This window comes from Suricata suricatta, chromosome 4 (genome assembly GCF_006229205.1).
Source record: "Suricata suricatta isolate VVHF042 chromosome 4, meerkat_22Aug2017_6uvM2_HiC, whole genome shotgun sequence".
NCBI classification, from domain to species: domain Eukaryota; kingdom Metazoa; phylum Chordata; class Mammalia; order Carnivora; family Herpestidae; genus Suricata; species Suricata suricatta.
The window spans coordinates 100,877,018-100,899,040 of NC_043703.1; the positions used below are offsets into that span (position 1 = coordinate 100,877,018).

Genomic DNA, 22,023 nt, shown 5'->3' on the forward strand with positions numbered 1-22,023 from the left:
AAAAAAACACAACCAAAACAAAACAAAAAAACCGAAGGGGGGGGAAAAAAAAAAGCAGGCAGCAGCTCCCCCTGGTGGATAGGCTTGGTTTGATGTTGTAAGTCTTGGAGTCTGCTCTCTGAGGCTCTGCCCCTGCCTGAGGCGAAATGAGCAGCAGGAGGTGAAGTGCGCACCTTCACAGATTCTATTGCGGAGTCCCCACCCCCAGTCAGGATCGCGATTGCAATGGGGGAAAGGAAAAAAACAAAAAGCAAAAAATCGAGTCTCTCTTAGTTTCCGATAGCTTTGCTCAAGACGCTGTGCGCTGCTGGAAATGAGCTCCTGCATTCTAAGCGCATGCCCGGGCCTCCACCCGCCACCGACTCCTTGTTGAGGGTCCCGTCGGTGTGCGCCTTAGTTCTTCCCTGTGGGGACCCGGGATTCGCGCAGTCCGTGCAGGGGGCGAGGTGTGCCGTGGAAATGCGGTCCGTGGTCCCGTTCCCAAAACCCAGTTCGAATTGCTCGCGCCTTGGCGCAGTCGCCCCTCCGGCCACTTCCTGCCACGGCGCGCGCCTCCCCAGCACAGCTGCTTCTCACAGCCACAGGCGCCTCTGATTCCCCGCCGAGATGGCTTAGGGCTGGAGGCTATTCCTTCTCTTGCGCCCCGCTACCCAGCAGTTATCTATGGAGTGGGTTTCTGTCTCCAAGCGCAGTCACGCATTCTATACCTCTTCCCCAGAGACAGTTCTATGAGCGTGTTCCGACTCTGTCTCTTCCCTTTGTCTCCCGGGCACCGCGCACTTGCGCCATGTTGGGCTGGGGATCTTACCTCCCCTGCCCGTCCCGCACTGGCCAGTCCTCGAATCTCCCCCGTTCGCCCCCACTCACTCAGGTATCCTTGAGGTTCTATTCCTTCTGGAGTTCATATTTTCTCCTTCCGCTCTCTCAGATGAACGTAATATCCTTTTCAGTTCGAAAAACGGTGCGGAGGGAGTTTACAGAGCTCCCTTCCTCTCCGCCATCTTGGGTCCACCCCCCTTAATACTACTTTTAAATAAGTATTGTTAAAATTCTAATATACTTTCAAATATAGAAAGTAGATACAATCCACATCAAGCAATCCTCATTCATTTTTAATAGTAGAAAAGAGCCTTGGGATAAAAAGGGTTGAGAACCACTGTTTTACAGTAAGCACACATACAAAAACCCATGCAATCAAGAAAGAGGATAGCTGGCACAGCATATCTAGAAATGAAGACTCTGATTCCTATCTCATTCATCTAGAAAGGGCTAAGTTTATGGTCCTGCAAGTAGAGTATTCCCTGAATTTAAAATAGTAATTGTTAAGGGAAATAAGGAGAAGAAATAATTGTCTAGCCTCACCATAATCCTTATCATTATGGGTAAAAGAAGACATCGTGCACTACCTCCAAATAAAATGAAACATAACAAACATTTAAAAAAGCAAATTCTTTTTCTTTAAGTTTATTTATTTTGGGAGAGAGAGAGAGAGAAGAGGGGGGAACAGCGTGAGTGGGAGAAGGACAGAGAGAGAGGGTGAAAGAGAATCCCAAGCAGGCTCCGCACTGTCAGTGCAGAGCCTGACATGAGGCTCAAACTCACAAACCATCAGATCATGACCTAAACTGAATTCAAGAGTCAGACATTTGGGGACGCTTGGGTGGCTCAGTCAGTTGAGCGTCCTGCTTCGGCTCAGGTCATGATCTCACAGTTCGTGGGTTCAAGCCCCATGTCGGGCTCTGTGCTGACAGCTCAGAGCCTGGAGCCTGCTGCAGATTCTGTATGTCCCCCTCTCTCTGCCCCTCCCCTCCTCATGATCTGTCTCTGTCTCTCAAAAATAAATAAATGTTTAAAAAAAAAAAAAAGAACTATGTTTAAAAAAAAATCAGACATTTAACTGACTAAGCCATCCTGGTGCACCCCCCAATAAAGTGAATTCTTAAGCAATCTTGCTTCAAGATTAAAAAAAATCACAGAACTTTAGTAAAATAAAAATTAAAAAAAATTTTTTTACATTTATTTGTTTTTGAGAGACAGCGAGAGACAGAGCAGGAGTGGAGGAAGGGCAGAGAGAGAAGGAGATACAGAATCTGAAGCAGGCTCCAACCTCTGAGCAAACATTCAGCACAGAGCCCAGTGAAGGGTGTGAACCCACGAACCATGAAATCATGACCAGAGCAAAGTCAGATGCTTAACCGACTGAGCCACCTGGGCTCCAAAACTAATTTTTAAAAGGTAGAAATTTTGATCTGACTTAAAAGGAAAAGAATAAAAAAACGAAAAAGCTTAGTGTCATATATAAGTTAACATAAAGTACCATCAGAGACCAGGGCCCTAGGGAGATACACATAAAGCAACACAGTTTACAGTAGCTTCCAAGCCCACAAAAACTAAATACATGAAAAGAGAAACCTGGAACTACCCAAGTCCTAAGAGTCTCTTCTGAATTCTAGCAAAGTCTGAATAGCACAGATAAAGAAAAAGCAAAGTCCAAAGACTTTTTGGCATTTTAGAACGATAAACACCTTTAAGCCTTAGTAACCTCATAAAACATTAAGGTAAAGGCTATATATTAAAAGGAAAAAGTCAACGTCTAATTACTTACTGGTCCCATATAATAAAGTTTCAGGTACAAACCTCTTGTTGCAGCCTTTTTAGTTCTATTTCCATTTGCTCAAGTTCTTGTTTACAGTCCAACAACTGTTCAGTCTTTTCTTCCCTTAAATGAAAAAATTGTTCATTAAATAATCAGTTTAGTGTTTCTGAAAATTGTGATCCTCATCAGCATTAATACAAATGTACTATCATTACTAAATATCTAGTTGAAAACTGAATTAGCCATATGCTAACAGAGGGGAAAAGGACAAAGAAATGGATATTAAGAATGTATATGATTTGATGTCATCAATCAGACTCACCCTTAAAGTTCCCCAAAGGCTAATAATCTTGATGACTGATATCCTCACAGTTTATAAGGTAGTTTCTCTCTCTTCATTTTTGTTGCCATCCACCATTTTCACTCTCCTTTTTGTCTTTCTCACTCATTAAAGACAAATATACTGGAAGAGTTTTTAAGCAAGGCACTACTATCTGGCTCTGAGTCTTATATATACATTTAATTTTTACTTATTTTTGAGAGAGAAAGAGACAGAGACCGAGCAGGGGAGGGGCAGAGAGGGAGGGAGACACAGAATCTAAACCAGGCTCCAGGCTCCAAGCTGTCAGCACAGAGCCCAACATGGGGCTCAAACCTACATACTTTGAGATCATGACCTAAGCCAAAGTCGGATGCTTACCCAACTGAGCCACCCAGGTGCCCTAAAGGGGGGGAGTGTCTGAGTCTTAAAGGATATCCAGTTATTTTCAACATTTCCTGTAGCCTAAAAGTACACACTGCCACACAAATACCTAAAATATTTATGTCCCTATTGGTTTCTTCCCTGTAGTCTGTAATATCTTCCAATTTCTATTCTTTTTCTTCTCTTTACACTACTTTTACTTCCCCCATTTCCTACCTCCCTTTCAGAGCCAAGCTGTTTTCAAATTCAAGTTTCCACTCACTAACTCTACTTTTCCACCTTCTGTTCTTTAATTAAAAAAAGGTAAAGCATTCACTGTATAAAACAACCTGTTGGGGCACCTGGGGGGCTCAGTCGGGTAAGCAGCTGACTTTGACTCAGGTCACGATCTCACGGTTCGTGGGTTCAAGCCCCGCATCAGGCTCTGTGCTGACAGCTCAGAGCTTGGAGATTGCTTCACATTCTCCCTCTCTGTCTGCCTCTCCCCTACTCATGCTCTTCTTCTCTCTGTCTCAATAATAAATAAAAACATTTTTTAAAAATCTGGCTCTTTTTCTGGCTGGAACCATGGAGGGTGTCGAAGAGAAGAAAAAGAAGGTTCCGGCTATGCCAGAAACCCTTAAGAAAAAGCGAAGGAATTAAGAAGAATTGAAGATCAAGCGTCTGAGAAAGAAGTTCGCCCAAAAGATGCTTCAAAAGGCAAGGAGGAAGCTTATTTATGAGAAGACTAAGCATTATCACAAGGAATACAGGCAGATGTACAGAACTGAGATTCGAATGGCTCAGATGGCAAGAAAAGCTGGTAACTTCTACGTGCCCGCGGAGCCCAAACTGGCGTTTGTCATCAGGATCAGAGGGATCAATGGTGTGAGTCCAAAGGTGTGGAAGGTGTTGCAGCTCCTTCGCCTGTGCCAGATCTTCAGTGGCACCTTTGTTAAGCTCAACAAGGCTTCAGTTAACATGCTAAGGATTGTGGAACCAAACAGAGGTTGGGGATACCCAAACCTGAAGTCAGTGAATGAACTGATCTACAAGCATGGTTATGGCAAAATCAACAAGAAGCGAATTGCCCTGACAGATAACACATTGATTGCTCGATCTCTTGGTAAATACGGCATCATCTGCATAGAGGACCTGATTCACGAGATCTACACTGTTGGAAAGCGTTTCAAAGAAGCAAACAACTTTTTATGGCCCTTCAAGTTATCTTCTCCACGAGGGGGAATGAAGAAGAAGACCACCCATTTTGTAGAAGGTGGAGATGCTGGCAACAGGGAAGACTAGATCAATAGGCTTATTAGAAGAATGAACTAAGGTATCTACCATGATTATTTTTGTAATCTGGTCAGTTAATAAACGACTACTTTCAAATTAAAAAAAAATCTGTTGCTGACATCTCATCAGATGTGTACTTTTTTCTGAGAACCATAATTTTTAATGGAAATACAGTCCCTTTGTGGATTCTATCTTTCACTGTAATTAATAATGTTTTGATAAATAAACTCACTATACATACAATACTGTATCTTTAGGGGCACCTACCGACTCAGTCCAAAGAGCATGTAGCTCTTGAACTCAGGGTCATGAATTTGAGCCCCACATTGGGCGTAGATTACTTGGAAGAAAAAAAAACCCCAAAATCAAAAAGAAAACTCCCTGTATGTTTCAGGACAGATTTCTAAAAGTACATTACATGTTCAAAGGTTCCTGAAATATACTGTCAACTTCCCTGTAAAAAGGTCATTACCAATTTAGAATGCAACCAGTAAAGGATAAAAGTGCCCATATGTGAAACAAGTTAACAATTGAAAAATTCTGAGTTATTATTCTAATTTGCATTTATTTGAACACTAGGACAGACTGGAAGAAATGGAAAAATTCTTAATACATAAACTACCAAAATTGACATAGGAGAAACAGAAAACTTGAACCAACTAACAACAAGCAAATAAGTTGAATCAGTAATCAAAATCTCTCAATAAAGAAAAGTCCAGGGCCAGATGACTTCACAGGTAAATCTACCAAACATCAAAAACAATTTTTTTAAGTTCATTTACTTATTTTTGAGACTAAGACAGAGAGACAGAGTGAGTGAGGGAGAGGGGCAGAGAGAAAGGAAGACAGAGAATCCCCGTGCGGGCAGGGCTCCAACTCACGAACTGTGAGATCATGACCTGAGCCAAAATCAAGAGCCCACTTAACCAACTGAGCCACCCAAGTGCCCCAAATCTACTAAACATTTAAAAAAGAGTTAATACCTATTCTTCTCAAACTATTAAAAAAAATAGAAAAGGAAGGAAATCTTCCAAATTCATTCTATGAAGGCAGCATTACCCTGATACCAAAACCAGATAAAGAATCCACAAAAACAAAAGAACTACAGGCCAGTATCTCTGACAAACATGGATGCAAAAATTGTCAATAAAATACTAGCAAACCAATGCAACGATACAATAAAAGAATCATTCACCACAATTAAGTGGGATTTATTCCTGGGTTGCAATGGTGGTTCAATATCCACAAATCAATGTGATACACCATATTAATGAAAGAAAGGATAAAAACTGTATGACCATTCTAATGCATGCAGAAAAAGCATTAGACAAAGTACAAATCCATTCACGATAAAAACCCTCAACAAAGTAGAGTCAGATGAAACATATCTCACCATACTAAAGGCCACATGTGAAAAACCTAGTGAACATCAGAGCTTTTCCCCTAAGGTCAGGAACAAGATCAGGAACAAGACAGGGACGCTCACCACTGTTATTCAAAATATTACTGGAAGTTCTAGCCACAGCAATCAGACAACAAAAAGAAATAAAAGGTATCCAAATAGGCAAGGAAGAATTAAAATTTTACTATTTGCAGATGATATAATACTCTAGAGAAACCTCAAAAGACTCCACCAAAAAACTGCTAGAAATGATACATTAATTCAGTAAAGACATAGGATACAAAATCGATATGCAGAATATCTATTGCATTTCTGCACACAAATAATGAAGCAGCAGAAAAGAAAAATTAAGGAACCACTCCCATTTACAAAGGCACCAAAAATATTAAGAAACCTAGGAATAAACCTAATCAAAGAGGTGAAAGACCTGTGCTCTGAAAACTATATAACACTGATGAAATAATCTGAGGGGGATACAAAGAAATGGAAAAACATTCCATGGACATGGATTGGAAGGACAAATATTATTAAAATGTCTGTATTACCCAAAGCAATCTACATATTTGATGCAATCCCTACCAAAATACTAACAGCATTTTCACACAAGTAGAACAAACAATCCTAAGATTTGCATGGAATCAGAAAAGACCTTGAATAGCCAAAGCAGCATTGAAAAAGAAAAGCAAAGCTGGAGGCATCAAAATTCCAGATTTCAGGTTATATACAAAGGATTGAACAGTATGGTATTGGCACAAAAACAAACATAAAGATCAAGGGAACAGAATAAGAACAGAACTGACTAAGCCACCCAGGCAGGCGCCCCAACGGATTCTTAACTATTGAAAATAAATTGATGTTTACCAGAGGGGAATTGGGTGAGGACACGGGTGAAATAGGTGATGGGATTTAGGAGTGCGCTTCTTGTGATGAGCACAAGATGATGTACGGAAGTGCTGAATTACTATACTGTATACCTGAAACTCATATAATACTGTATATTAACTAACCGGAATTAAAATAAAGACTTTTAAAAAAGTTATTAACTTTCATGATTTTTAAAACATTTATTTTTGAGAGAGAGAAAGTGTGCAAGCAGGAGAGGGATGGAAAGAGAGGGAGACAGAGGCTCAGAAGTCAGCTCTGTGCTGATAGAAGAGAGCCTGATGCAGGGCTCAAAATAACAAACCGAATCCTGAGATTATGACCTGAGCCGAAGCTGGACACTTAACTGACTGAGCCACCCAGGTGCCCCTACCTTTTATGATTTATAAGATATCTATAAATATTTCTTTATAGCTGCTGAATGCTTTTTAAAAGTTAAAAGTAAATTTTATTTTTACTATGGTAACATTTTTAACATAAAATTGCAATTTTAGTCTTTTTAAGTGAAAATTTAGTGGCATTAATCACATTTACAATGTTATTAAATAAACTATCACTACTACCTATTTCTAATCTTTTTTCATCACCTCCAACAATTCTGTTTTCATTAAGCAGTAAGTCTGCCATACCCCTAGCAATTGTCTAATATACTAATCTCTTAATTTGCCTATTAAAGAATTTAAGTGGAATCACAATATTTATCCTTTGTATATAGCTTACTTCACTTAGCAAACTTTTTTAAGGGCTCATTCATGTTATACAGGTAGTAGGATTTCATCACTTTTATGTCTGAAAAATATTCCATTGTATATTTACAGCACAGTTTGTTTATTTAACAGTCTGTTCATGGACACTTGGGCTGGTACTATCTTTTGGCTACCGAGAGTAATGCTGCAATGAACAATGGCATACAAGTAACTGTTCTGAGTCCTTGCTTTCAATTTTAGGGGAATATATTTAGATGTGGAATTGCTAGGTCATATGATAATTCTTTGAAGGATATTTAAATGCATTTTATTTTATTATTTTTTCTGGGTGTTTACATATTTAGCATCTTTTAAACAAATAGAGGAACCACTTCCTTTATAAACACTTCTTATGCTTTTGTGTAAAGTTATTCCCCATCTAGAGAACAAATACATACTCATTTATGGTTCTTTCATCATTATTTCATTTTTCACATTTAACTCTTTAATCTATCCAAAGTTCTCTTTGATGTATGTGAAGTATGAGTTTAAATAATTTTTCCAGAGAAGTTATCCATGAGTTCCAGCCTCACTAATAAATAATTCCTTTTTGCACCCATTTGCCCATTTTATCCACAACAATGAGGCTTCCATCCACACCTCTCTACTAATACTGTTTTTCATATAGTCAATTACTTCCATACTGATGAATCCAATGGATTATTTTGGATCTTTTATAAGAATTTAGTACAATTAACTCAGTTCTTCTTAACACTCTCTCTCCTTTGGCTTCCAAGACATCACACACTCTAAGTTTCTCTATTTCTTCTCTACATATTACTTCTCTGACTCTTTTGCTGACTTCATGTTTTGTGCCCATCTTTTGGCTAACAATTATCAAGCTCTTAACTATCTGTGCCAGGCACATTTGCTAGGCACTTTTCACTTTGCCAAGCACTTACTCCTCACATAAGCCTCTAAAAAAAAGTAGTGATGATAGCAGCTTACATTTACTGTTCAGTTTAGATATTTACCACACACAACAACACTACAGTAGGCACAATTCTTATTTCTACTTAATGGGCTAGCAAACTGAGAGCCTTAGAGAGGTTAGGTAACTTGGCAATGGTCACTCAGTGAATAAGTGTGTTGAGCTAGAATTCATACTCAGGTAGAATGCCTCCAAAGTTCATGTCCTTGATCATCTGCTTTTTTTCCACGCTTTTTCATATTAGTATAACTCTCATTTTATGTATGAAGACTCTGAGTAATATGGCTAATAAATGGTGAAGTCTGCCCTTAAACACTTAAACATCTTTTTAATGTTTGTGTTCTTCAGATTACATCCTTTTCATTCTTCATGGTCTTCCTGGGCAGTTTTATTCACTCCCAACATTTCAAATAGTATTTATATGCTATTTTTATTCTCCATCAGTAGGCTAATGATCCCAAATCTCTATTTTGTACCGTGGTCCAGACAGTCAATTACTCAATGATCATCTCCATAGAGATATCTCAAAGGTACCTCAAATTAAATATGTCAAAAACTAAACCTGTATTTATTACTTTAATATTACTCCTTTGTTTTATACTCCCTGTCTGAGCAAATGGCATCACCATCAAAACAGACACTGATTATAAAAAAACAGGAGTTAAACCTAAGACCCTGCCTTCTCCTTTACTTCTCCAACCTCAGTTTTACAATCTTACATCCAGCCCACACCACTTCTTGTCTGGACTAGCCTTCAATCCACCTTAATGATGCCATCAGAATTTATTTCTTTAATGTGAACATTCACCAAGAGTTAACCACTAGGCTTAGATTAAAAAAAAAAAAAAGAGTCAACCACTAGGCTAGCATCTCTTCATTAAAACATAAAACTGATGTTGTTATTCTATTTAAAAAAATCTTCCAGGGGCACCTGGGTGGCTCAGTTGGTTAAGCGTCCGGCTTCAGCTCAGGTCATGATCTCAGTTTGTGGGTTCAAGCCCCGCATCGGGCTCTGTGCTGACAGCTAGCTCAGATCCTGGAGCCTGCTTCAGATTCTGTGTCTCCCTCTCTCTCTGACCTTCCCTGCTCATGCTGTCTCTGTCTCTCAAAAATAAATAAAAAACATTGAAAAATTTCAAAAAAAAATCTTCCATTGATCCCCACTACTTAAAGTACAACCTTCTGAGTACTGCATATATGACCTTCCATATAGCTACACCTTCATTTCTTGTAATGCTTGTCCTTATAGCCTACTGAACTTGTTGTAGTTCCTTTTTAGAATACCTGGCAAATGCATAGGTTGAAATGTAACTATCTCTATCAAATCTTCTTGACACCACCTCCCTTTTCTCTTCCAAGTCAGAAATGACCAAATTTCTGAGCGTGTCAACTGTAGGCTATACTGACTTCTAATACACCTCCAGGGGTTGACATTATTTCACCCATTCATTTAAAAGTTTATCTCACAACTAAATTTTAAAATGGGCAAAGGATCTGAACAGGCATTTCTTCAAAAAGGATACACAAATGGCCAATAGCACATGAAAAGATACTCTCAACATCTTTAGTCATCAGGGAAATGCAAGTCAAAACCACAATGAGATATCCCTTCACACCCATTAGAATGCCTATAATCAAAAATGTATATAATAAGAAGAATTGGTGAAGATATGGAGAAACTCATACATTGCTGGTGGGAATGTAAAAACAGGTGCAGCCAAATAGTTTGACAGTTACTCAAAAAATTAAACATAGAGCTACCATATATATGACCGAGCATTTCCATTCTTCATACCCAAGAAAACTGAAAACATATGTTCACACAAAATGTGCACCATGAATGTTCACAGGAGCATTATTCATAATAGACAAAAAGTAGAAACAATCCAATTATCTACCAACTCATATATGGGTAACCAAAAGGTGGTATATCCATATAATGGATTATTATTCAATTGTAAAAAGGAATGACGTACTGATACAGGCTATAACATGGATGAACCTTGACAACATTATGCTAAGTGAAAGAGGTCAGACACAAAAGGCCATATAACGTATGATCCATTTATATGGAATGTCTAGAATAAGCAAATCCAAGGAAACACAAAATGTATATTTTTAATTTTTTTTTCTTTTCTAATGTTTTAGTTATTTTTGAGAGAGAGAGAGAGAGAGAGAGACAGACAGACAGACAGACAGACAACATGAGCAGGGGAGGGTCAGAGAGAGAGGGAGACACAGAATCCGAAGGAGGGTCCAGCCTCCAAGCTAGCTGTCAGCACAGAGCCCAACAAGGGGCTCGAACCCATCAGCTGTGAGATCATGACCTGAGCCAAAGCTGGACGCTCAACCGACTAAGCCATCCAGGTGCCCCAGGAAACACAAAATATATTAATAGTTTCCAGGAGCCAAGGGCAAAGAGGAATAGGGGATGACTGCTAATGGATATGGGGTTTCTTTAGGGATGAAGAAAATATCTTAAAATTATATACTATGTGATGGTTGCACAACTCTATGAATACACTAAAAATCATTGAACTATATTTTAAAGGATGAATTTTCTGATACATAAATTATCTCAATAAAGCTGTTATTAAAAAAAGAGTTAATAATTTGTACGAGAGAAAAACTCTGAAAATTATGGGATCCATGGAGGCAGAGAGAATTATTAAGGAAAGTCTTTGATAATGTATTTACTACATAAAAATGATATTTATAAGGAATTACTTCTTCCATCCAAATTGCAAATTATATTTTTTACTCTGTATGCTAATAAACAAAAGCAATTATATTATAATATACCACCTCTAAATAAGCATTCTACTAATTTGCATGTTCTCATTGCAATTATTTATTTCCATTAGGTAGAAGGCAACCTAAACTATTTTTATCCACCATGATTTCCATGCTTCATTACTTCAGTAAAGATCAATCCAACAAAAAGACTTAAAACAAATGTTAATAAAAGATATCTCTGAAGGAACACATTTTCAAAGGACAAAAGATGGTATCTGATGAAATGCTAGTTGTGGGAAATATTTGCTATATCTGGCATATTTATTTACTCATTAATAATCTTCATTTACATTTTCCAGTCAGCACACGAGAAACCAAATTTTACCAATCTCTCTAACTTGTTTGGAATTTTAATACACTCCATGGCGAAGTAAATTTCACTTAAAAATCAAATTCTAATATAGTGCAAAATGTTAAATGAATTCACAACCATCACTGCAGTTCTAATTGCATGCTTTATCTAAAGACTAGAGAAGATTGTGCTAAATTATATGGAACGAACTAGTGTGCACTGTTTAGGCTATCCATTAACTGCCAGTCAAACTAATAACAGCAATCTCTTCCCTAATTTTCCTGGTGCAGCTGTTTATAGAATATCCTGGGCGTGTTCACTTCAATAGATACATAATAGCACAGACATCCAAAGTGAAAGCTGTATTTTTTTTGTTTTCAAATTTTCTTACAGACTGTATATTTTTTCTACCTTGCATATTCAATCACTTTCTCAAACTAACTGCTTTAAATAATCTGTAAATAAACGTAATTGTTATATTGTAGCTTTAAATTTTAAATCTATACTGTGAAGCCTAAATTCCAGGAAAACAACCCCCCCCAAAAAAAGACAAGAAAAGAAAAGAAGTACCAAACATAAAAATCCTTTGTTCTTTTTACAGTACAAAACAAAGTATCTCCAGCAGAGACTAGTTATGTCTTTACATGTGATTCACCAAGGAATGCATATGTGAAATTTATACTGACTTTTCTCAAATTATCTTTAAAGCTAAATAAATATAATTTCATCATCACTAACCAATATGAATATTTACCATGTCTAGGTATGTATCTCAGGCATTTCAATTTCTTAACAGAAGATACACAAAATTATTTTTTGTAATACTGTATGCCAACAATACACTCTTTCATAACATTAATTTTAAAAGAGCTAAACTTAATGACCTATAAAAGAGCTAAACTTACTGCCTGACTGGCAACCAATGGTTGCTAGTATTTTATATTTCAAAGAATAAAAAAATTAAGGAGACCCTCCTAAATATTAAGGTAACCCAAATTTACCAAGAACAATAATATTTTATAAAAGGAAGGTCATTTTAATATAAGAAAGATAAGGACATAAATTCAGAATAAAGGAAAACCTTTAAATTGATAAAATTTAGGATTAGGAAAACTTTCTGCCAATCTCCTTATTTTTCTCTTTTTAACAAATGGTAGTGAGAACTATGAAACATGATAACAGACAAAACAACTGATCTATATTCCATAATCCAAAAAACATTTTTAGGTGTCCTTTGCAACCATGTAAATTCAATAAGCCTTGAAAATCAGCAACTTACAATTCCTGCCTAAGCCTTCTTATCTTTGCCTTAGCATCTGCCAGTTCCACTGACAAATGTTGTCGACTTTCTGTTCGCTTCATGCCTGGAGAACCACAGGGTGACTGTGCAGATGAAGAAGCATGGGGTAAAAAATGAAGACCATCCCGTTCTTCAGAGAGTTCTACGATAGTCTAAGGAAATACAGAAATAAACACAGAATCACTGTTAGTATTCTACATAGTAGATAAATAAACACATCAACACTATTCATTAGGTTTATGTACTATATTGTAATATCAAAACAATGCACTGGTCAAAAATATCTTAACGTTGTGATATTTAACTATCTTTTTAAAAAGTCTCATGCAACAGCTCATGGATTAGCTATTACTAGATAACTAGATAATAAGACTTAATACTTTTTTTCCTCCCTAATTGTTTAATAAAGGAAATCAATTGTGGTAAAATAACTATACTAGATAACAACTATTGGAAAGGTGTGAAATATCTGTTGACATTGGCAAGAAATTAACCCAAGCGCAGTATGTCTACAACCATGCTGTCCAATAAGGTACCCAACAGCACAAGTAGTTACTTAAGTACAAATTTAAAAGTCAAAAATATGATTCCTTAGTCACACTAGCCACATTTTAAGTATATAACATCCACATGTAGCTAGTGGCTACTGCAGTAGCACAGAAATACAGAGAAATTCTGAGGTTTAATTCAATCTTTCTTCTAAGTTTATTTATTTAATATTTGAGAGAAAGTGTGCACTTGCATGAGAGAGGTCAGAGAAGGGGAAGAGAGAGAGGAAGAGAGAGACTCCAAAGCAGGTTCTGCACTGTCAGCACAGAGCCTAACTAGGGGCTCTGCAAGATCATGATCCGACCCAAAATCAAGAATCAGATGCTCAACCGAATGAACCACCCAGGTACCCCTAGTTCAATCTCTTAATTCTGCAGTTAATGTAACTGAGACACAGAGATTGATTTGTCCATGATCACAAAACTAACTAAAAGCAATGCCAAGACTCCAGAGCCAGTCTCTTGGCTCCATATCCTTCCTATGTTCTCTTCTTTAGAAGACTAGTTCTAATCTGCATTCCATCTCAATGTTTCCTTTATTCCTTTCTCTGGAGTCTCTTCATGGGACACAAATCTCATTCTACTTTACCCAAATTTGAACTTTAAGAGGTACCTAACTTACAATTACCTGACTCAATCATTTTCTTCCAATTTCCCTTTTATTGAAAAATTCACTTATTCTAAACCAATTACTCAGCTTTTCTTTAAACTTCTATTAGAAACAGAAATTGTCTTTGTTAGTAATTTCAAATGTTTTACTCCAGGCAGAATAGGTGGGGTAACTACCTTGGGACGATGAAATCACCATTTTTGCTTTCTTATCACCAAGTCTTCTAATGCCCTCACTGAATCATTACTTTTATCCTTCTTCTTCTTTGTAAAAATTTTTAATGGTTATTTATTTTTGAGAGAGAGAGAGAGAGAGAGAGAGAGAGAGAGAGAGAGAGAGAGAATGAGAGAGAGAGAAGGGGGCTGTGGGATGAGTAGGGAAATCCAGAATCCAAAGCAAGCTCCAGGCTCAGAGCTGTCAGCACAAAGCCTGATGCAGGGCTCAAACTCATGAACCATAAAATCATGACCTGAGCTGAAGTCAGATGCTCAACTGAGTCACCCAGGTGCCTCACTTCTTTTTCTTTTTTTTTTTTTTTCAAAAACCACCCAAGGATTTATTTATCCTTGGGATATATTTCATCACCTGAGTCAAGGTCTGTTCAACTATTGCTTTCACAGATTCCAGTATGCCTATTGATAAACTATAGAATGTGACTTCTCTTCAGTTCCTTTTCTCTTTACAACTCCACCTCTGCTCTCTATTCAATACATTCAGACTTTTCCAATGAAGGAACCATTCCTCTTTTGTGTCATGCCTCCTTTACTAGCATTACTCCCCTGGCACCTATACATATGCCTGAACCTTTAACCACTCAACTCCTTTCTGCCCAGATTAGTCCTGGCTACTCTAGAGTTCCTATTCAGCCTCAAACTACACCTAAGCCCTTAAATGTCATCCTTACTTTCTAATTTAACACTACCATGCCATTCTCTAACTATAGCCCACTCTTTGGGGAAAAAGAAATGCGAATGGATATTTATAGAACTCCTAGACAGAGGATTTTCCAACAAGATTTTGTCCAATACTATAATCTGCAATAGAGGCATTACATCTATTTTAAGACATAAGAAAACTGAAGCTCAGATAGATTAACAAAGTCACACATCTAATGACAGGAGTAACAGGAATGCAAATTCAGGTTCTGACTCAAACACTATGTCATTTTCCTTTACCAGCATCATTTTTTTCTATTCCTTCTCCAAAGTGATAAATAACTCTTAAGAAAAACAAACAAGAAAATACACAATCCTACTACACATCTTGCCACCAATTTTCAATTAAGCTCTTTTCAGTGTTTATCAATCCTTTAGTTGAAAATCTTGATTTCTCGACAAATTTCTCTACAGTGGCTATTGTAAACATATTCCCTTTTCTCTAAATTTCTACCTATAAAATGTTACCATCACTACCAACAAATGACCTCTCCTCTAACTTGCCAAAACCATCTAGATTAGATCCTCCATTCTTATGCATCTTTTGCTCCCAACACATACTACTTATTTCTGGAACATTTTCAACTCCTCTCTTTTACTGAGTTTTTTCTCCTTGTTCTTTAAAGATATACAAGTTATCTTCTACCTGGGGGGGCCGGGGGGAATTACATCTCCCTTTTGCTGCCCTTCTGTTCTTTTTTCACTGCTACTTTTTGAAAGGTAGTTTATACATTCACTGATATTACTTCATCTTATCCACCAACCCAGTATGCACAGCCTAAGTGCTTGGTCTCAGTTAATAGTATTGCTAGCAATCTCCACAGTACTCCAGGTTTTATTTGTATATTTTCTTATTATCTCCATTATCTTTAATCTTGCCTTCTAACATCTCTTGGATTGAATAATCATGCCTGTACATGGTACTTAATAAATGTATTTGTTTCAAGCACAAATAAATTAGAATTTATTATTATGCTACCTTATATTTTTCATTTCCAATGCAGTGTTCTTCCCTATAAACCTGATACAATCTTCCTTATACTTCCTCTGTGCCTCTGATCTCATTTAGCATAGTACTGAGCTCAAAATTATTTAACTAAATGATTCACAAAATGAAAAACTCAAGAAAAGTTCTGAAGACACATACTATTTGAACATAGTAGGTGGTGCCATGAGGATATCAACAGTTTCCAGATGCCAGTGTACGAAAGAACTATGGGCTAAGACATTGTTTTTAAAAAGTAGAAAGAAACTTGGTACTAAGAGTTAAGAGTATCTAGAAGCATTTTCCATTAAAGATTACAGACACAATTTGACTTTTCTCTAATGGTGGTAGTTTCTTCAGCTCAAGGCCTCCAAACATATTTTTTAAATCTGACAAAAAATTTTTAAGAATAATTTCATTTCATAAACATTCTCTCATGCTTCTGATCCTAAACATTCCATCAGCAATTATAAGAAACATCTTCCTTCTCTAAATTCCTACAGTATATAGATATATGTTTTGGGGGGCACTTATCACTTTCAAACTTTTATTACAGTAAAGGAAAGCTGGAGGCATCAAAATTCCAGATTTCAAGTTATACTACAAAAGTTCAGTGATCAAAACAGTATGGAATTGGCACAAAAATTAACACAAAGATCAAGGGACAGAATAGAAAAGGTAGAAGTGAACCCACAACTATAAAGTCAGTTGATCTTTGACAAAGCCTGAAGGAATATCCAATGTGAAAAAGACAGTCTCTCCAACAAAAATGGTGTTAGAAAAACTGGACAGCAACATGCAAGAGAATAATAAAGTACTTAAAAACTTGGGGCTCCTGGGTGGCTCAGTCGGTTGGGTGCCCGACTTCAGTTCAGGTCATGATCTCACAGTCCGTGGATTAGAGCCCTGCGTTGGGCTCTGTGCTGACAGCTCAGAGCCTGGAGCCTGCTTCAGATTCTGTGTGTGTGTGTGTGTGCGTGTGTGTGTGTGTGTGTGTGTGTGTGTACCTCCCCAACTTGCTCTCTGTCTCTGTCTCTCAAAATAAAATAAAGACAAAAAAATGTTTTTTAAATCCTCAACACCCAAGAAAGGAACCATCTGATTAAAAAATGGATAGAGGACATGAACAGACGTTTTTCAAAAGATGACATTCTGACACATGAAAAGATACTCAACATCACTCATCATTAGGGAAAAACAAATCAAAACTACAATGAGATATCACCTTACAGCTGTCAGTAAGGCTAAAATCAAAAGCACAAGAAACAACAGGTATTGGCAAGGATGTGGAGAAAGGGTTGTGCACTGCTGGTGGGAATGCAAATTGGCCAATCTAGAAGACAGTATGGAGGTTCCTCAAAAACTTAAAAATAGAACTACTCTACAGCCCATCAACTGCACTAGTAGGTACTTACTCAAAGGATACAAAAATGCTAATTCAAAGGGATATATGCACCCAGTGTTTATAGAAGCATTATCTACAATAGCCAAACTATGGAAACAGCCCAAATATCCAACCGAAGAATGGATAAAGTTGTGGTGTGTGTGTGTGTGTATGTATACACACAAACATGTGTATACATACACACAAACACAACACACACACACACACACACAAAATGAAGTAATATTCAGTCATCCAAAAGAATGAAATCTGGTCATTGGCAATGATGTGTATGGAGCTACAGAGTGAAGTAAGTCAGAGAAAGACAAATATCATATGATTTCACTCATATGTGGAATTTAAGAAACAAGCAATGGGGGAGAGAGAGAGAGACAGAGAGAGAGACGCCAACCAAAAAAGATTCTTAATTATAGAAAATCAACTGATGGTTACCAGACAGGAGAGAGGAAGGAGGGAGGATGGGTGAACTAGGTTATGGGGATTAAAGAGTACACGTCTTGTGATGGGCACAAGGTATTGTGTGGAAGTGCTGAATTACTATATTGTACACCTGAAACTTATAAAACACCATATGTCAACTAACTGGAATTTAAATAAATACTTAAAAAATTATTTTTAAAATTTTTAATGTTTATTTTTGAGAGAGAGAGAGGCAGAGCATGAGTAGGGGAAGGGCAGAGAGAAAGGGAGACACAGAATCCGAAGTAGGCTACAGGTTCTACGCTGTCAGCACAGAACCTGACACAAGGCTCAAACTCATGACCCTGAGATCATGACCTGAGCCAAAGTTGGATGCTTAACTGACAAAGCCACCCAGGTGTCCCCAAAACGCAATTATTTTATTAAAATAACTTCCCTATTAGATTGTAATGCTCTTTGATCCTTTTTTGAAAGTTTGTCAGTCTGTTGCTCCCAACCACTCTTAACACAGATCTTGCAAACAGCAGGTATTTATTAATATACATTCAAGTATGAACATAAAAAGATGTATCAAAGCTGAAAAAATTCAGGTGATTTAATAATTCTTACAGAACTCCCAATTGAGGAAAAGAATCAGAGATGTGCTAGCACAATCATGGATTTGGGCAAAAGTTTTATAAAACAGGAACACAAGTATTGAAGTTAAACTTAGCAAATTACTTAATTTTCTTAGCTCAAGTATCTTCAATCTATTAAGATGGGCTTATAATACTGAGTTACAAAGACAGTATATTATAAACATAACATAAAGCTTGGCATAAAATAAACAGTGACAATAAGGAGATCTTAAATTCATTAAAATCTCCTATTTGGTTTTTAGTAAAAGAGGAGAATTTTAAAAATACATGTTACAAAGGATTAAGTTAAGAAAGTTAAGGGGCATCTGGGTGGCTCAGTCATTAAAGCATTGGACTTTGTTTGGCTCAGGTAATGATCTCACGTTTCACAAATTTGAGCCCTGTGTTGGGCTCTGTGCTGACAGCTCAGAGCCTGGAGCCTGCTTCGGATTCTGTGTCTCCCTCTCTCTCTCTCCCCCTCCCTCACTTGCACTTGGTCTCTCTCAAAAATGAACATTAAAAAATTTTTAACAAGAATAAAAACTGAAAAGTAATTAAAAACAGAGTGACCAAATTATACTTTCTAGTAAAACAATTAAAACAAAAGATCAATCAAAACAGAAAAAAAGAAAAAGGACAGTCTGAAACTTCCTAATACTGAAAGGTAACGTCCTACTCTTGCCATGCCAACAAATGGAGGGTATTTAAGTGCACAGATGGTGCCTGCTTTAACTCCTAAGGTACAACTCCTCACCAGGATATACAACATATATGGGCAAAAAGGCCTGGAGCAGCCAACTAGCTTCCTTTGTTCCGATGGAACTTTCTAGAATTAAGTGGCCAAGTGTTAAGGAATGTATTGCTTGACTTAATAAGCTGACAGTCTGGGTTCCACAGAGACCCCTCCAAGAGAAGAAACAAAGCAGAAAAAATTCCAATTGATGTTATTCTAAAAGGAGTCCCCTCGCTCAAATTTTCTACTAGGTCACAAGGGCCAGTACAGTCTATGACAGAGCTGAGAACAATGATATTTGCAAATTTCAAGTTAAAGTAAAAGTAAGACAGAAGGGTAAACTCAACACACCAGAGAACACTTACATGATATGTTCCAATGGCAGCAATAATAAGAGCTACCTGTGAGTTCTCTTGCATCAGTGGCTATGGGCTACAGGGTACCCCTGGCTGGTTCTTTCAATCCAACCTGGCCTGGACTGGCGCAGAGCCCACGTATGTAGCTTTGAATGTCAATGTCGGTGTCAGAACAGCGGTTTTACGACTTCTATATCAGTTTTATGAGAAAAGGATCACTGTCTCCACATCCACAGTTCTCCTCTACAGGCTGCAAATGGGAATGCTTCAGCAAGCACAGTGTGGCCTGGATCTCTGACACATCATTGCAGTGGACCTGATGATAGTCATGTTCCTGACCTTCATCAGCAGGATAGGAGCAAAGATTAGGCTTCCAGCATTAGCTCTACAATTCAGCCCATTGCTGGGAATTCTACTCTTTCAGCATGGTGCTTATGGATAAGCATGGCATGGACAAGGAGCACTGGTGACGCCTATGGCCCTCTTCAACCCGAGTGACACCTTCCCCTTAAAAGGAGATGGGTCTGCAAGCTGAAAAGAGGCAGACCTATGTGTAATACCTGCTGTGATGGTTACTCTCTTGGAAGTTCCATTTTTCTTTCTACATAATGTTATGCACATGGAAGGCCCTTAAAAATATCCTTAATGTACAGATTTTTATTTGTAATTTTTAAAGTCTGTTTTATTATAGCTTTCTGTGCACTTAAAAATGAGCATTATGCATTTTATACTCTAAAGTGTTCCAAAAATTATTGTGAATATGATACTTACTACTTCTTTCTTTCCTCCAGCATGCCTGGTAAGTTTGGTAGAGAAGTTAGATACCACAACCACAATCATACTTATGCTTGCAATGTGTTTATTCAGTGTGACACAAAAGTTTCTTCTATTTTGTTTTTTACATTAAATTTTTATATAAAATAAAGTATTTTTATGGGGTACCCAAGTGTCTCAGTCTGTTAAGTGTCTGACTTCAGCTCAGGTCACGATCTCACAGTTCACAAGTTTCAGCCCTGCGTCAAGCTCTGTGCTGACAGCTCAGAGCCTGGAGACTGCTTTGGATTCTGTGTCTCCCTCTCTTTCTGCCCCTTCCCTGCTCACACTCTGTGTGTCTCTCAAAAAAAAAAAAAAACCAACATTAAACATTTTTAAAATAAATAAATAAATACTTTGGAGGCAAAAATATAATAAAATATTTTGGAGGAAAAATCAGAAGAGCTAAAGCGAAAATCTAAATAAGAACTTGTTTCAATGCAACTGAATAATACAAAGTTACTACATTTGTATATTGTACTTACATTTAATATTTTTCAATTATTATTTTTTAAAATGTTTATTCATTATGAGAGAGCAAGAGAGTGCAAATGCAAGTGGGGGAAGGCCAGAAAGAGAGAGAGAGAGAGAGAGAGAGAGAGAGAGAGAATCCTAGGCAGGCTCCATGCTGTCAATGCATAGCCCAACACAGGGCTCAATCTTACAAACCATGAGATTACGACCTAAGCCAAAATCAAGAGCTGGACGCTTAACTGAATGAACCACCCAGGCGCCCACAATTATTTTTAATGATCTTTTCTAATTAGTCCGCCCATGACTCAAATTATAAAACTTTGCCCTAGAGAACTGGATTTAAACCAGCTAGCAACTTGTTTCCCAAATAGCTTGAGAACACAACCACTTTTTTCTTGTTAAAAAAACAAATTCAACTAAAATGTATAGTCAGGCAGGATAGGATAACACATCAATCATTAGCATGTTTAATACTCCTTAGTTTTGACATAGATCATATAATGACAAATATTTTGTTCACATTTCTCCAAAATAATATCCTTCTTCACCCAGTACTAATAACTTCATAGAAGTGAGATCAAACAATTCATACATGCCCTCAGAAGCTGGAGAACACCTTATCAAAATACAAATAGATGAAATAAAAATAGAAGAATGGCCTAGAAAATATATAAAGCAGTAGAAAGATGCTAATATAAAAAGGAGATAAAGCACATGGGTCAAAACTCAGATTGAAAATAAAATAATCTAAGTATTTCAGGATAAGTTTGGCATATACTAGGGACATTTTTCGATACACTCTTCTTTTGGTCTCACTGTCTTAGATTTTTTTTTAAAAAAAGTAGTTGTTGCTCTAAAATATTTCTTTATTCCCTATCTTCTCTTCTCCTGTAATGCCTGAAGAAAAACTGAAAATTCCCACCTATAGTAACATGAAAGTTTTGTTCAGAAAAAAAAAATCTTTAGGAATTTCTTCTATGCAAGTCTTTCATTAGTCCAAAGAGTAGTCAAATTCTCTATACATATAAGCTCAAAACTGTCTCTCCCATGTAAATGGAATAACTGATCAAAGCTACACATTCTTTTGAATGGCAGAGTACTTTGGTCTGCTATTAACAAAATATTACCATCACATGCACTGAAGTCTAGACTCCTATAATATTAGCTGTTTCCAGAGAGTGCAAGACAAAAACCCTGGTGCAAT

The 22,023-nt window shown here is 37.3% G+C and overlaps 1 protein-coding gene and 2 pseudogenes across 6 annotated transcripts in view; 2 read left to right on the forward strand and 1 right to left on the reverse strand.

The window, feature by feature from the left end:
- The window catches only part of CCDC88A (coiled-coil domain containing 88A), a 130,923-nt gene that overhangs the window by 60,286 nt on the left and 48,614 nt on the right, over positions 1–22,023 (reverse strand). For all 6 annotated transcript variants that reach the window (XM_029937382.1, XM_029937383.1, XM_029937381.1 and 3 more), the window contains exons 8-9: positions 12,903–13,075; positions 2,638–2,719 (exon numbers count right to left, since the gene is read on the reverse strand). In XM_029937382.1, the coding sequence (XP_029793242.1) occupies positions 2,638–2,719; positions 12,903–13,075 (255 nt within the window). The remainder of the gene's footprint in view (positions 1–2,637; positions 2,720–12,902; positions 13,076–22,023) is intronic.
- Positions 3,929–4,677, forward strand: LOC115289831 (annotated as a pseudogene).
- On the forward strand, positions 19,121–20,067 carry LOC115290384 (annotated as a pseudogene).